This window comes from Lepisma saccharinum, chromosome 13 (genome assembly GCF_977018435.1).
Source record: "Lepisma saccharinum chromosome 13, izLepSacc3.1, whole genome shotgun sequence".
Classification (NCBI taxonomy): Eukaryota; Metazoa; Arthropoda; class Insecta; order Zygentoma; family Lepismatidae; genus Lepisma; species Lepisma saccharinum.
In genome coordinates, this window is record NC_139241.1 from 80,225,060 (window position 1) to 80,241,452 (window position 16,393).

The 16,393-nt window shown below is 38.1% G+C and overlaps 1 protein-coding gene across 1 annotated transcript in view; it reads right to left on the reverse strand.

The window, feature by feature from the left end:
• The window catches only part of LOC145997073 (uncharacterized), a 149,207-nt gene extending 136,032 nt beyond the window's left edge, over window positions 1-13,175 (reverse strand). The window contains exon 1 of the mRNA XM_083133690.1: window positions 12,615-13,175. Coding sequence (XP_082989816.1) covers window positions 12,615-13,032 — 418 coding nt within the window. The 5' untranslated portion in view covers window positions 13,033-13,175. The remainder of the gene's footprint in view (window positions 1-12,614) is intronic.
• Window positions 13,176-16,393: the final 3,218 nt, after the last annotated feature.

The following is a 16,393-nucleotide window of genomic DNA, read 5'->3' on the forward strand; positions in this document are numbered from 1 at the left end:
GGAAACTTGCCTCACCGGATCTGTAAAGCTTGTATTTCTGGCAAAGTTGCTAGGAAATTTTGTTTTTACAGATCTGTAAAATTGTTGTTTTTTTTCTGGCGAAGTTGTTAGTTTGAGGTTGAGTTTGTTTCTAAGCCCACTTTATACACAGAAAGGCTAATCAGAACTGGGTTAAAGTTTAGCATAGGATTCGAACCACTCTGTGCCTTCACCAGGTATCGAACCCGAGACCCCTTGATTACAAGGCGACGACATTACCACTACAACACCAGGTAGGCCAGAATTTCTTAAGAAACTTGTTTTTCACAGATATATTGGTCCTTGTGTAAGCTCTAACTTGCTAGGAATCTTGTGTTTACAGATCTGTAAAGTTAATCTTTCTGACGACGTTGCCAGGAAACTTGTTTATACATGTATGTAAAGTTTGCTCTTGTGGCGAAGTTGCTATGAAACTTGCTTCTCTAGATTTGTCAAGTTAATCTTTCTGACAAAGTAGCTAGGAAACTTGTTTTTTTTCCAGATCTGTAAAGTTTGCTATTCTGGCAAAGTTGCTACAAGGCTTGTTGTTCTCGACCTGTAAAGTTCCATATTCTTGCAAAGTTTGCTAGAAAATATTTCTTTTTTCAAATCTGTGAAATGGCCATTGTATAATAGGAAGGTTTTTTTTATTTCTGCTGAACATCCTACATCAATATAATAATTCGATTCATTAAAAACAATCTAGGGTTCATAATTGTATACATTATGGCCCCGCGGTGTGGAAAAATGGTTTCGTCAGATATTTATAGATGGCACAACTTGCTTGTTAATCTGTGAACTGGCAAATATATAGCATTGCATCTTCAATTTCGAAAGCCTTATTGTACATTATGAAAGATTTTTCCAATCAAAAACATTCAATACTTTTCCAATCATTGTCTCATTTACACAGTAGACAAAGAAAATAAGTAGAAAAGTTTGGGAAGTGTGATTGATAAGAAGCTTAGATTATATATTCTGCAATAATTGGATATCTAATTGGTATCCCATCTACATTGCAACATCTGTCTCATTACCACGAAATTAAACCGCAGGTACCAGCAGATTTTGAACACCTCCCCCCTCTCCTCATCACCTAAAAATTCCACTTTATGCACTAAGTTCAGCCCTGCATGTTATTTACTCATTGTGATCAACGAACTTTTCACTTTAAACTGCTGGTCGCAATTTTTCGCAATCGCAATTGTCCGGGTTCTCAATTGTTCAGGGTTACAGGGTTGTCCCCGATAACAATTGTTCGTAGTCTCAATTATCCTGTTTGCAATTGTTCAGGGTTATTACGTGTGTTGTTGGTCGCAACTGTTCGTGCTTGCAATCGTCCGACTCCGAACACTGAAATGTCAATTGAATTGAATTGATGTTTGAAGTCCACTTTTTGCAAAGATAGGCTAATCAGGACTGGACTAACAGTTTGAAGTGGGATCCGAATCACGGTGCAATGGGCCTCTACCAGGTATCGAACCCGGGATCCCTCGATTTCAAGGCGAAAATTGCTATTGCTCTCGGTTGACCGAGTTGTCAATTTTTCGGTGTTACAATTGTCCGTGATAGCAATTGTTCTAACATCGACATCGCAATTGTTCATGGTCTCGATTGGCTGAGTTCCAAATTGTTCAGGGCTGCAGTTGTCCGCGGTCGCAAATGTCCGAACACCGAATCCTTTGACCAAAATTTTCGCCGTGTAGTTTATGCTCTTGGCGTTCTACACGGGTAGCGAGTTCCACAAATAAAAGACGGACAGGAAGTGTTATGGATAGCTGGCTGGGAGAAATCCTCGGACGATTTCTCGATTCCTGCTCAAATGAAAGTCGCGAGCTGTTGAGGAAGTGTGAAGAATGGAAACACTTCCCCCTTTTTCCACGGAATTTTCTTTTTTTTCTGTTTCCAACATCAGCAGCACTGACGAAGGTGGGAATAAGCTGTTGTTGGGGAGGAGAAACAGAAATCGTCGTCTCAAGAGTTATAGTTATACTTCACCCAAAACGTAACTCTGTTAGTTACTCATTTGAGAAAGTAAGTTAGTTAAAGTTACTTTAAAAGGTAATTTTTACAGTTGCTTTATTTGTTGATAAGTCTATTACTTCCAACAAGAATGGGGTGAACTATTTTCCAAGCACTGCATAAATGAACGTGACTCCTGCAAACCTCTCCTATTTGATTTAGTTCGAGATTTATCTTGACAATAGGAGCGGGGGTCAGGGGGTCGTGTTCCCCGGGAACAATTAAATATTTTGAACGATGCGAACAACAAAAACTTACGGCTACGAAAGTAACAAGTAATAATAAGAAATAAAAATAATAATTTAAAAAATGGAATTTAGTGCGTAGATGTATGGTGTTGGTCTCATTTCAAAATTGATTAAGCATTTTTACTTCTCTTTCGCTCTCTCTCTTCCTATCGATTTTCTTCCTTCCAAAGGAGAAGAGGAAAAAGAGGGAGAGAAAGAAAGAGAGAGAGGAGTAAAGAGAGAAATATTTTATATCTCTCTCTCTCCTCCATTTTCTCTATATTTCTTTCCTTTTCTATCTTTGTCTTTCTCTGTGTCTCCTCACTCCCTCTCTACTCTAAATCTGTGAGTGTCCCTTCATCAATTCATGCATTCCTCCTAACCGTCGCGTTTCGCCCAGAAATGACAGAAGAGCGACGGTTTTTTTTTTCCGGCAACCTTAGAAACACACCCACCACACTTCTCCTGTATCCAAAAAAACTCGATAACTCACTCCAGTTCAATGATAGGTTTTCGAACAGTAACATTTCGATACATTCTGCGCATCAAACTCTTAACAACACATTGATACTGGCAATGTGATCACTAGGGAACGGAACTTTAGGTAAATAAATGTTTTTTTTCCTGAGATAAGATAGAGACCCTCGTTTTGCCAAAGTTCTGATCATAGCCTTATATGTCAACACAGCAGATTTCATTTTACATAAAAACACATATTTTCCAGTTTTCCGTATGTAAATACATATTTTGCGAATTTTCATTTTAAATACATAAAATCGCTCATTGACTTCAGCTACCTCGAAATCCACGAAGGAAAAATGTTTATTCTTCCGCACCTTTTTCATATCGAGAGTGTTAGGTTTGTTTTGCCTTTGAACACACTCGCTGGCAGACTTCTTGCGCCTCGCCTACGATCCTATTGGGGGAAAATATTACCCCCACTGGATCTAACGCGCAAGTGCTAATGTCTAAATGTACAGATATTTTTGGGAAAAACCAAGGTTTTCAAACGTTGTGCCAAGTTGCATGTGTTTTGGAAGGTGAAGTAGAGGAAGAGGAAGTTTTGGAAAACTTCAGCGTTAGTGACATTTCGTGCTTCAAATATGCAAGAATTGTTTCTTGTGACGTGGAGCGATCTTTCTCGCAATATAAGATGCTTTTTAGAGATAATCGTCTCAGATTTACAATGGAGAATTTGGAAAAAACGATGGTGATCCACTGCAACTCTTCCAAGAAATAGCTCACTAAGAGGTAAGCATTTAGAAACTGATTTCAGGTGTTTAAAATGCATGTTATAGTTTGTTTTTGTTACCAAATGTTTTTTTATTTTTGTCACATATTTTCCTGTTTTTATCACATATTTTCAACATTTATGAGACAAAAAAATAAATATTTCTGAGTTTTTTAGCACATAAAGTTCCGTTCCCTAGTGATCACCATACCGCCAGAATATCAGTCGTCAGTCAGTGGCGTGCCCAAGGTGGGTTGGTGGGGGTTGTAACCCCCCTTTGGCCCAGTATGCCTAAAAAAAAGAACATCAAATGTAGGAAAAGATCGCAAAATGAGGGCCGAGTATGACAAAGTAAAAGTTTACCAGAAAACTTATCCAAAGTGACTAAAAACCTAAGAAAACGTTCCGGCCACGGGAGAACTGACAGAGAGGATTTAAACTCCCGCAGGAGGAAATAGATTCTCGCGTTTCCCGCATCTCTGCTTGAGACAAAGTAATGTTACCTTTTCTATATGGAATCCCAACTTAAGAATCCAGTCGGGACCTTGTGGGCTTTTACTGCTGAGCCTCATCATCCCCAAATAAAGCCCCTATCACACGGAACTGGATTTCTAGTAGGAATGCCCTAGTTGGCGTTGAACTAACTTTCTAGGTAGCAATCGTGGCCGCCTGGCTGACTGCTTGACTGGTTTGGAGGAATAGGACATGTTCTAATTGCTACTTGCTTTCCTCGACTGGATTGTGTGGAACAGCCAATCAGAGCAAAGTTTCGCCATGTGAAGATAATCTGTGAGTGTGCAAAGGAGCTTTTTTGTCTGTGGTTTCCGAGTGTTACTCCAGCAATGTATGATGTATACAGCATGAAAGGCGCGTTGAGTTACACCATCTATGCCGAGTGCACGGTGTTTACATTTGAAACAACTAAAATATTCTTCCGTACGTGTGCAGTATGTATTTAAGCAGCGCCATTGTTTTGTACCTAATAACGTTTTATACGAAACGTTATTGTTCTCGGTTCAATAGTTATCGGCTTTTAAAAATGTGAAGTCATACCTTGTTAATGTTTACATCTCACACAGCCGCCATTACAACTTCCCTCGTATGGGAACAAAAGTCTATCGACAAGTACACTGATAAGTATCGTGTGATGCGAAAACTAGCAAATTGGTAGCCAGTCCAGCACCAACTAGGGCATACCTACTGGATATCCAGTTCCGTGTGATGCGGGATTAAGATTTTTTTCTTTCGATTTGGGAGGCTAAAAAGAACAACCTGCTGGTGATGACACTCGCTGCAAACGCACTTCACCATGCGCATGCGCAGCCTAATTTATTTGGGGGTGCCTTAAGGGGAGATGAAGTTTTAACATATAGTCTCTTGAGTATTCGTTGCCACTTTTGATCCTCTGCAAGATAAATCGTCAAAACAAATCTCTCTACACCTTAGTCGACAAAAACAACTTCTCATAATTACTATTTGCAGTTATTAAACCACTATTATTATAACTTTATAAATTGCACGAGCTCCTCCATAAATCGATTTGCATTTTTTTCCCCCTGGGAGATGCGGTTTGCTACTGCAACCTTCTCGTTCTGTATAAACAATTAAGCCTTGTGATTTGAAGAAGGTTGTATTAGCTATCGAAGCTGTGCCCGTGAGTGGGATAAGAGCGGACTTATTTGTGAAGTGCTCTCTGCGATTTATAAAGTTAACATCATCATCTTTACTGCGTAATTGCTCATCATTGTTGTAAACAGTATCACATTATTTTGGAGAGAACAAGGCTTCTCAAATAAAACAGCTTACATTTTCAACACGGATATCATTTTCCTCACTTAAATGGTAATTTCTACATTGTTTATTTTTTAAGGACATCTTTGGGGTGTGGGCAAGGCACCCCTGGCACCCCCCATGCGCAATTTAACATGGGACCCCAATTATTTTTAAGTCGCTTTTAATATTCGTGCGCGAACAGCAAACGTCAACCACCAAAAGCAGCGGTTCCCAAACTTTTTCGTTCCACCGTGCCCTTAGTGTTTCAAGATCTTTCAGCGCCGCCCAAATCAGAATGTAGGCCTACCTAACACTTGCAACGCTAAATCAGTGTGGTTAGGTTAATAAACACATATTTCAAATTCAGAAACATCTTATGTGTAAATAGTACTAAATAAGCACAAATTTGGAACAATCATATCTAAAACCATGTGTATACTAACAAAGTAAGTGTCATTTCAGTGAAAATATTTGAACATTTCGCGGCCACACTTTGGGAAACACTGACCTAAAGCATCAATAGCAAAAATTATATTATTTTTTTCTCATGTGTGCGCGCTCTTTGTTTTTTAACTGCTGCAAGGATAACTGACACAACATGTTGCTCCTTGCCTGAATGTTAGTGACTGGTTTTTCATTAGCATTCGATGGACATTATCCAAGTCTCGTGCTTCTGCTAAACACTACTTTACGAGAAAGCACCTCTTGAACAATTGCAATCAACAATCAAGAAATTGTTCACCTGAAGATGAAACCAGGAGTTTTCAAACTTCTCGCTGTCGAGGCTCCCCTCCGCTGCCAAAATCTGCTCGCGCCTCCCCTCAGTAATAAAAATAGATAAATACATGCTACCAGGGGTGAAAACAATACAAAATCTGTTCATGTGTTTGTTTACTATTGGTATACATACAAGCAAGGTGGATTGATTTAAATAAATAATTTATAGAATAATGTACATAAGGATTTTGTAGTTATCAGAATCACATTTGGTAAAAGTAGCTACATTAATGAATTGAATTGAAATAATATATGTACTGAAGGTGTGAATCTCATACGAAGGGGAATGTAAACACATATTTCTCTTGATTTAAAATTGCCATAGCCAAGAATAGTAAACATTTTGTGTAGATAAGTATATAAAATACTAATCATGTTATACCCTAAATAGTGTCGTTATCATTAAACTATAATTAAACATGGTAGCTGATGGTAGTTTTTCAAACTATCATCAAAAAAAGCTCCAAAATTCAGCTACAGAGACTATAAAAGTATTTAAGTTTATATTTTAAGTTACAATTATGGAGTACATCCAGAATGTTTTATTTTCACTGGAAGAAAAATTACTGAAATTGTTATAGTTTCATTAGCACATACAACAAACCGTAACGTTTGTCCGTTTGTGGTGGTATGATTGCTCAGACTTCAATCTCCTTCTCTGGAGGCACATAGTGGTTCGGATCCCACTTTAAACTATAGGTCCAGTCCCGATTAGCCTTACTGTGCATAAAGTGGACTTAAAACACCAAATCAATCAATCAATTCAATGTCCTTCTATTAGACTTTATGATCGTGATTGTACACCCTCTTGCTGATAGCTCAAAACTGCCTAATGGCCCCCCATTGTCCTAGATATTTATTGCGATGGATTTTACTAAACAATGCCGAGTCAGTCACCTGTAACTTCTTCCTGTTACGCCTGTTTATGTTTTTACGCCTTTGGTGGCCCAGTAAAGGTTAGGTAATATCTGACACTGCATTCCTTATTGTCGAGTTCCTGTCTGGAACATGATAGATAGTGTCTGGGATTTCGAAGTTCTTTTGTATTAATGTATTTCCATTATTTGTGTATTACTACGAAACATTTACACAATAGGTACAGTATCAGAAACGGAAAAATGTATATTTACGTGTTTTTTTTGCTTTAGTCAAACTATTCAAATACTTTACAGGGCCATTTACTAGAGAAAGCTTTCTATAAAAACATATCCCTATATATATATCGTGCCGAAAACCATACAAGCAATTTTAAGCGTGTTTTTTTTAAAAAAAAATCAAAAAATAGATTTAAATAAAAAAATCAACAAAAATGATTTTTATCCAAAATATGATGTGTGTGATTAATACGGGTGGTGTAAAATATTTAAGTGCCTATAAGCTGGTGCCAATTCATTCAACATGATATTCATGAGATAGGAAGGATAAATACAGACAGTAAAAGAAGATGGATAATAGATGTTAAAAATAGGCATACAACAATATTTGGATTTCCTCATTTCATTGTAGACCTGTTTCTTCTAACAACAAGTTAAATGTACAAAAGCAATCATTAATGTCTTCCTCTTACGAAGCTGCAACTTCCATTTGAAGTCTGACATTTTAAAAGATGCAGGATTTCCTTGTACCTTGTAGAGATACATTCAGAACATTCAATGTGTGGAAAATATCAGAAAGGTATGCTATTTTCTTTACAAAGGCACAATCTGTTAGGTTTTCAGAATTGGCAGGGGTTTCTTCTATACAACGTATAGTACCGCAGTTTCCGTATGCCTCCCCGATGGCGCAGTGGTAGCGTCGTCGTCTTGTAATCAATGAGTCGCGGGTTCGATACCCGGTGCAGGCACATAGTGGTTCGAATTCAGCTTTAAACTGTAGGTCCAGTCCCGATTAGCCTTTTTGTGGACTTAGAATAAACACGCATTTCTCTGTTTTCATCCTATTCTAGTTTTAATAGGTCCTTAGATGTAATTTTAGTCAATATTTGGTACTTTGCACTTCAGATTATCATGAAGAATTCGTATGTAGTCTTAGTAACTTGTTTTAAGCAAAAAATATAAACTTGACGTGACTCCGACTGAAATTTTTGCTTCCTGAGTAACACATAGAACGAGACATTTAGATCCTTTTTTCAATGAAACAATAACAACTATTATCTTAGGAGACACCAATACTTACATAGGGTACCGTGGCGTTTCCCTTTTTAGAACTTTATCTTTTTTTATCCTCGTTCGGTGACAATAATTTTAAAGAAAATACATTTGTTACTACATGAAACTATATGTGTGAAATAAAAACAACGTTTAAAATGTCTTTTCATTTCAAGTAACAGTGCCTTATTTACAGTCGCGCCATCTTCATTTGCTAATGTAAAAGAGCTGAAATAATCATACTTTTTCCCGTGAAGTATATTTTTACATTGCTAATTATTTTTCCATACAATTATTCAATTACAAATACAAATTGTACAGTTTATACGCATTCAATTTTTTCCTTCATTTTTAGAAATATTTCATTTTACTTTTCCATGTTTTTAAGTTATTTCGTACTGATTTCAATTCAATGTTTCCCAGTAATTATTTTCGTACTCATTAACACTCAATGGAACCCAGTAATTGTTTTCGTACTGATTTCCATTGAATGCGTCCCAGTAATTATTTTCGTACTGATTAATATACAATGGAACCCATGATTTAATTTCATACTGACTTCCCCGCAATGGAAACCAGGAATTATTTCGTACTGATTTCCACTCAATTGAACCCAGTATTTATTTTCGTACTGATTTCCATTCAATGCATCCCAGTAATTATTTTCGTACTGATTAACACTCAATGGAAACCAGGAATTATTTTCGTGCCGATTTCCATTCAGTGGAACCTATAAGTTATCGGCTTCACACAAGAACATATTTAGAGGGGGCGAGGGGCCCGGACCGCCCGAAATATTTAAAAGTGCTAAAATAAAATAATCAAAATATACTTTTTTTTCGCATTTGTTGTATCATGGAGCGTTATTTAATTCCTCCAAATTTAGAATAAGGAAAGGATTAGATTGGTTATTTAATTAACAGTACCGGTATACTACTGATGTTAACCACTGTCTTGCAGTTATAAGCACCTTAGAACCACGGTTCTGACATTAAATCTTATGACAAGCTTTACAAGTTATTTAGAAACGGTATATTAAACGGTATATTAAACTTCTAGAATAATTCAATCTCGCGCACAAAGAATATACACTGAGAAAACTTGACTAAATTTCTATCGCCAACTAACCTACCTTTATGTTTATTGTTTTTTGTCAAATCTTTGCAGCCTCTGACACTGTTACTAAGTAAACAATATGTTACTTAAAAATAGAACTTAAGACGAGAAGTAGGATGCAAAGTTTTTAAATATTAAATCACTGTTTACCGAATGATTTTTCAGCGGTGTGTGTTAAGAAATGTTATTATACTATATGCTTTCAATTCTAATTTCTTTGAAGGGGATAAAAACATCCCTGGCAGAGATAAAAAATAAATTTTGGGGGGGGAGTCATCCCCCCGTTAATTTGTACACTGAGTGCCTCCAAAAATGTATGCAGTAGTTATTATAATATGCATGAAATATTAATCAGGAACATTGCTTTTCATGAACTGGACTTTTTTTTTTTTTTGTTATTCAATAAATATTACATTTTTAATTTTGTAGTTGTTTTTTTTGTAAATTTTGGCGAAATTAACTCAACATAAGCTAGACAATGAATAAGTTCCGTTACATCTCTATTCTTATACAGTCTTTTTACCAATTCATGTAATTATAACAATACAATATTATTATTACTGATTTGCTTTATTTTACTTCGCTTTTGTTCAACTTTTCGCTAATTTGCGAAGATGGGAATGGGTGATGATATGATGAAATTGATTAATGGACACTCACAGACATCCGTACCCAGGCCGGGATTCGAACCCGGGACCCCTGGCGTCGTAGCGCGATGTGCTAACCACTCCGCCAGGGGGGCCGGCCCAATCAATACAATATTAATACATGTATTTTAATAATTATTATTATGAATAGACATGTGCTTATGTTGAATTATTAGTTATAAACATTTATACAACGTTCTTGGCTTCACATATTTTAGAAATATTCTTGCCGATCAAAATGTTTTGCTCCAAATCCTGTTGAAAGGTTGAGCACATTTGCACTCTTAGGAAAACGCAGACGTCTGATTTTTCTAGCTTTGTCAAAAACATATTTCTGTATTACCGTGTCGTAAAGACACTTGCTAAAGTTTTCATACGGGTAAGAGCAATATTCACAGGATAGGATATTAGATTGCAAATAGTACATCTTTATTATTTTATTGTTAATTTACCCAGAATTGGCGTATGTGTGGTTATTCCTGTTAGCTGGTTTTAATAGGTGAATATAGTAATAATAATAGGTGAAAGAAATATCAGATCGCATTACATGATAGAGTAACTTTGACGCCCCAAATTCGTGCGCCCCAGGACCAATTATACTGGTACTGGCGTGCGTACGGGGGGAGCTGATGGGGCCACAACCCCTCCCGAAATTTTAAGGAAATCAAAATTTTCGAATGAAAGCATGTAACAACTCGAGAAAGAAAAGTGGTAACGCCCCTCTATCCCCCGATTACTTTTTTAATCTTTTTATATAAAAAAACGGTTCAAAATGGCTACTCCGTAATATTTCATTGTGAATTCCAGCACCTCACTAGAACGCAGCTATGTAATATCCAGCCCCCCCGCCCCGCCCCACCACCAATAAAATAAATTCGTGCTGCCCCTCCTTCACCCAGAGAACTAAATGCATCATATCGATTGATGCATTAAAGTGTGTTTTATGGATTCTTCAAAGAATCAGATTCACATTCGATGCATTTGGGTGCATTTTTGTATGTCGTGAAAGAAACATCAAAGTGCATCATTTGATTCAAGTGAGGATGCACCTTGATGCGTTTTGATGCACCAGAATGTATCTTTTTTGACGATGTACTTACACGTTTCGTCTGAGCTAGATAAACTCTGTAGCTCAGACCAAACGTTTAAGTGCATCATACAAAAAGATGCAGGAAGGTGCATCAAGGAACATCAACTGATGCATTGAAGTGCATCTCGACTGAAATAAATCCTCACTTGAATCAAATGATGCGCTTCGGTGTTTCTTTCACGACATACAAAAATGCACCCAAATGCATCAAATGTGAATCTGATTCTTTGAAGAAACCATACAACCCACTCGAATGCATCAATCGATGCATTCTGGTGCATCAATCTACATGATGCATTTAGTTTTCTGTGTGTTGATGGCGTAATGGTAACGTCGTCGCCTTGTAATCAAGGTATCCCGGGTTCGATAGAAACTTATCCGACCAATACCCTCCACTAGCGGTGGAGTTGGTTTGGATCCCACTTTAAACTGTAGGTCCAGTCCCGGTTAGCCTTTCCATGAATAAAGTAGGTTTCAAAACAAAAACAAACAAGCTAGTCAAATCATAAAATATATATCTTTCAACAGTTTTCCCTTTAGGATTTAAGGGCTGATCCTTTCCGAAGATTCCCAAATGTCAACCCCACTCCACGTAGTACACCCTGGACTGCATTTTGCAGACAAACGAGGCCCTGGCGTCTGGACTCACAGCAAGTATAATCACATTTTCCCTCAAAAGTGTGTTGTTTCCTAAAAAACATTACTTAAATTTGATTTATGGTGTTCATGCAATAATTAACATATATTATTGTGGCTAAAATGAAATTATATGTGTGAAATACATAATTTTTGGTTGACTTTCATTTTCAAGGGGGGGCACGGCCCCCTTGCCCCCCCCTTCCGGACGGCCATGCTAATCACCATTCATCTTCATCTTCGCAATAACCAAAAGTGACAGAAACGCGAAATAAAAAAAAATCATTGGAAGAACACAGAGGTAAAAATTTGACACTGACAATGTGATTGAAACCAACATACCCCAAAATCTTGTCAGAAAGTTCCAATTTATGCTTATTTTGGTGCTTAATTTCACCTTTACGGCCACTAATTATGTATGGACCAATTTGGTAACTGTTTAAACTGTAGGTCCAGTCTCGTTTCGCCTTTCTGTGCATAGAATGGATATCAAAACAAACTCAAGCAAGCAAGTTAGTTTCTACGTATGTCAAATCATAAAATTACACACACACACACACACACACACATCTTTCATTACGTTTTGTTCGTGTTGGAGTGGCCTCCCCGATAGCGTAGAGGTCTTGTAATCAAGGGCTCCTGGGTTCGATACCCGGTGGAGGGTTATAGTGCTTCGGATCCCACTTTAAACTGTGGGTCCAGTCCCGATTAGCCTTACTGTGCACAAAGTGGACTTAAAACACAGGATCAATCAATCAATCTTCGTGTTGGAGGAACACAGTGGTAAAATTTGACACTGACAATGTGATTGAAACAAAATTCCCTCAAAATCTTGTCAGAAAGATTCAATTTATGCTTATTTTCGTGCTTAATTTCACTTTTACGGCCACCAAATTGAAAATTCATGTATGGACCTATTTGGTAACTCACCTCTGCCGCTCCTCCCGACGAACCTGAGGTCGTTGAACTTGGCCACTTGGTTCTTCATGACGGCGGTGCAGTTCCTCAACTCCGCACAATAGTTCTCGTCGTTACCGGCCCGCACCGTCACCATGGTGCCGTCCAGAATGTCTCCAAGGGCCACCACTTTGAAAGCCACCGGGAGGGTCTTGTTGGACCGCCAGTGCGTTGGCAGGTGGGAACACAAGAAGTAAGGGCTACCGGTCCTCACCAACTCTCCAGGATGTTCGGCAAGAACTTCCGAGAGCATCCTCTCCGTCCACCAACAATCGTTACCATTGTTGCCATTGTTGGCGTCCCCGGTACCCGCAGCCATCTTCCCAACGAGGCCCGCTTCGGGCCCTGCGACTGCCGCTACGCTGGTACGGACCGCCGTCGGCAGATGCATTTAGGAAGGGTTATTCCGGTGCAACAATGGTGTCTTCACAACAATAACACAACAATCACAACACAGCACACGTGCGCGGCGGGAGACGCGAGGACGTTCCGATTGTTACGCATCGACTGTCAATTGTTGCCGGCGTGTTTTGTTCCCAGCTCCCTATCTCCGCAAAAGCAGCACCGACACCGGCGAAATCCGCTCGCCGAATGATGAGGCTTTTGCGGTTTTTCCTCAATGAACGCGAAGCACATGACTCATGCCGCCATGCTGCCCTGAGAGGCTTCGCTTCTGCGCATGCGCCGACTCCTATCCTGACGTTGCCGTCCAGTTCTGTGGAAGTCGAAGCTGTGCGAGGATTTTCCGGACGTATGACTCTCTCGCGGAGCAGTGTTGCTAATGTACAACTTTCGGCTCCAGCGAAACAGCGGTGAAACGGCAAAAGCCGCACACGACAAGATTAAAGAAATCACTACGGAACGGAATTTTTAGGTGCAACACCTTTCCAAAAAATATAGCTGTTTTCATACCGGTCGTTTGAAATATGCATTTTAGGACATGCACTCAAGTAAAATGAACACACTTTGTTGCACCTTTTCGTGGGATTAACACATTAATCCCCTTTTTATCCTGTTCAGCTTCTTTTCCCTTCCCTTTCTTTGATGGTTTTGTTAAGAATTTGGACAGAAAAGAAAAGATTTTCACTCTTCTTGAACAGCTGCATAAAATCATATAGCCTTGGCCTTATCTCATTTTGTAGGGCAGAAAGGTCACCCTCAAAAGGGGTGTGCGGTAAAAATGGCAAACGGAAAAAATTGCCAAAGTGAAAACGGCAAATGGAAAAATGGCGAAAGTAAAAATCACAGCCAGAAAGCAACAGCAAATGATAAATAATTGATATAAATAATTCATATGTAAATTGTAAAGAAGAAAAATATTGATGCTGTGTTTAACAAAATCAATATTTATTCACCTTGAGTTTCGTCACTTTTTACTGTATTTAGCAAGCAATACTTATTCACCTTTGATATCGTCACTTTACATGCATTGCAACTTTAGGTTATGTGCTACGTAATATTTCTTCTTTTGCAGTTGACCTCTCTCAGCCTGCAGAATGATCGCTAGAGACCGGATGTTAGGCACTAAAAACATATAAAATAGGCAGGCAAATAAGCACTTATAACTTTCAAAATAGGCAGTAAAATAGGCATTAAAATACAAATAGGCAATAAAAAAGGCAATGAAATTTAACTCAAAATAATGAAGATAGGCATACAAAAAGAAATAGGTGTTTGAAAAATATAGAAACATACCTGTACATTCTTTATAGTTGCTTAAAATAAACCAGGAGCTCATCATTAGAGACAGCAGTCCAATATTGTACTTAATTAATCAGTCCAATATTGTACTTAATAAATCACTGCAAACAGGAGTCACGTCAGCCCAAAATTTTCCATTGTATAATGGCTACACACAATAGTCTGACAAAAGAAAGTGTTGGCTACTTCTAACCAGTACGCAAATTATTTAAATATACACTTTATCACTGCACACAGGGTTATTTCAGTTAAAAAATGTACACTATATATTCCACACAGCAGTTCGAACTAAGAAACTGTTTAAATGCATTTCAAGTTTGTACTGTACGGTTTGGCAGTCTCTGAATAAGAAGCACTAATTGCGGTTGCACATCACAAGGTATTTCTTCAGGTGATCAACCAACAAGTTATGTCTGCGATCGGACAACACATTTTTTAGAATTGAAAAAGATCTTTCAACCTTCACAGATGTTACCGGAGCATACTTAAAGCACGCGAGAACATGTGGATCTAACTCAGTTTGTATATTTTCACCTTTCAGAACTTGTTGAATTGCCCTTAATTTGTCCAAGTCCTTATTAGCTGCAATAACTCGCTAATTGTTAATTTTAAACTTCTTGGAAGCATCGGAAACTAATCCTGGGAACAGGAAATTGTATGCACCGAGTTCAGTCATGTCCCAATTTTAAAGAAAATGCCTAAAATAGGCAATATCTGGCATTTATGAAATAATATAGGCAATATCGTATGAAATAGGCAAAATAGGCAAAATTAAATTGCCTTTCAATGAAGCCAATCCCTCCCCCTGGCCTTCGCAACATTTGTTTTCATCATATCTCTAACAGGAAAGAATAGGCATTTTGCCTAACATCCGGTCTCTAATGATTGCTTTCACAGCTGCATTTTCTTGCTGGATGCACCTGATTAGCTTCCACAATATAGCCTACAGTCTGTACTGTGTAGGATGTTTAGGTACCACCAAATGGAAAATTTTGTTGTTTCTGTTTGCATCTTCAAGTATATTGTATGCAATGTTCTCTTATACCGTCCAAAATTAGGACATTTGACTATCTTTACAGCATCATAATCAGGTGGATGATTATGGTCATAGGAACACACAGGATTTTGTTTCAATAATTTTGTTTTTAGAATTCCTCAACACTTGAATTTGTTTCTCCACCTTAAAACATTCTTCAGATCAGACTGTTGTAGAAAGAAGAGCTTCTCTCCACAGCTTTCCCAGATTTAACCATTTTCATTTTAAAAAAGTAAACAAGTTCGCCCCTCTTAGTGCGAGGGGGTTAGGTAAGGGCTGCCTTGAAGTCCTGCTAGTAACAAACATATGCGATTGGTCAGCAGGTGTGCGCAAGGCGTAAACTTGTTTTCAGTCAAGATGAAAACCCATTCAATGCTGCCCCCCTAAGTTTCATCAATCACACATGCTTCAAATTATTTACAAAGGTTACCTTTTATTAAAATGTGATTCTATAGCGGCAGTAACTCCTGCCAAAAGAAATAAAAGGTATTATAATTATTTTTGGAAACATCAAATAAAATGTATCCATTCAATGTTAAAAGACACCAAAATCATATTAAATTTTAATTTCAAACTGTGAAATGCAAGACATATATTTCATGTAAAATCGTAATACAGCAAATCGTGTCTATCCTAGAACATGATGGTTCCGAGCATCATGATGCTGATCACATCACCCCACTCACGACCGGATCAAGAAAGTGTGAGGCGTTACCCCCACACCCCCTATACGCCTTCATGGCGTGGTGCTACGCACAGGGGAACACTTTACCTTTTTGCAGTCGCAATAAGCATAGCAGATATTACAATTATGTAACTACACAACATGTTGGTACACTTTTTACAGTATTGTAAGAACGTACAGTTGTACTTATGTATCTTTTCGAACACGGGACCCCTGGCGTCGTAGCGCGATGTGCATAGAGGGAAAGAGAAAGATTGAAAGATGGAATAAGAGAGGTGAAGAAAGATTGAGATAAAAGTGAAGAAAAAGGAAAGAAACAAAGAGAGATAA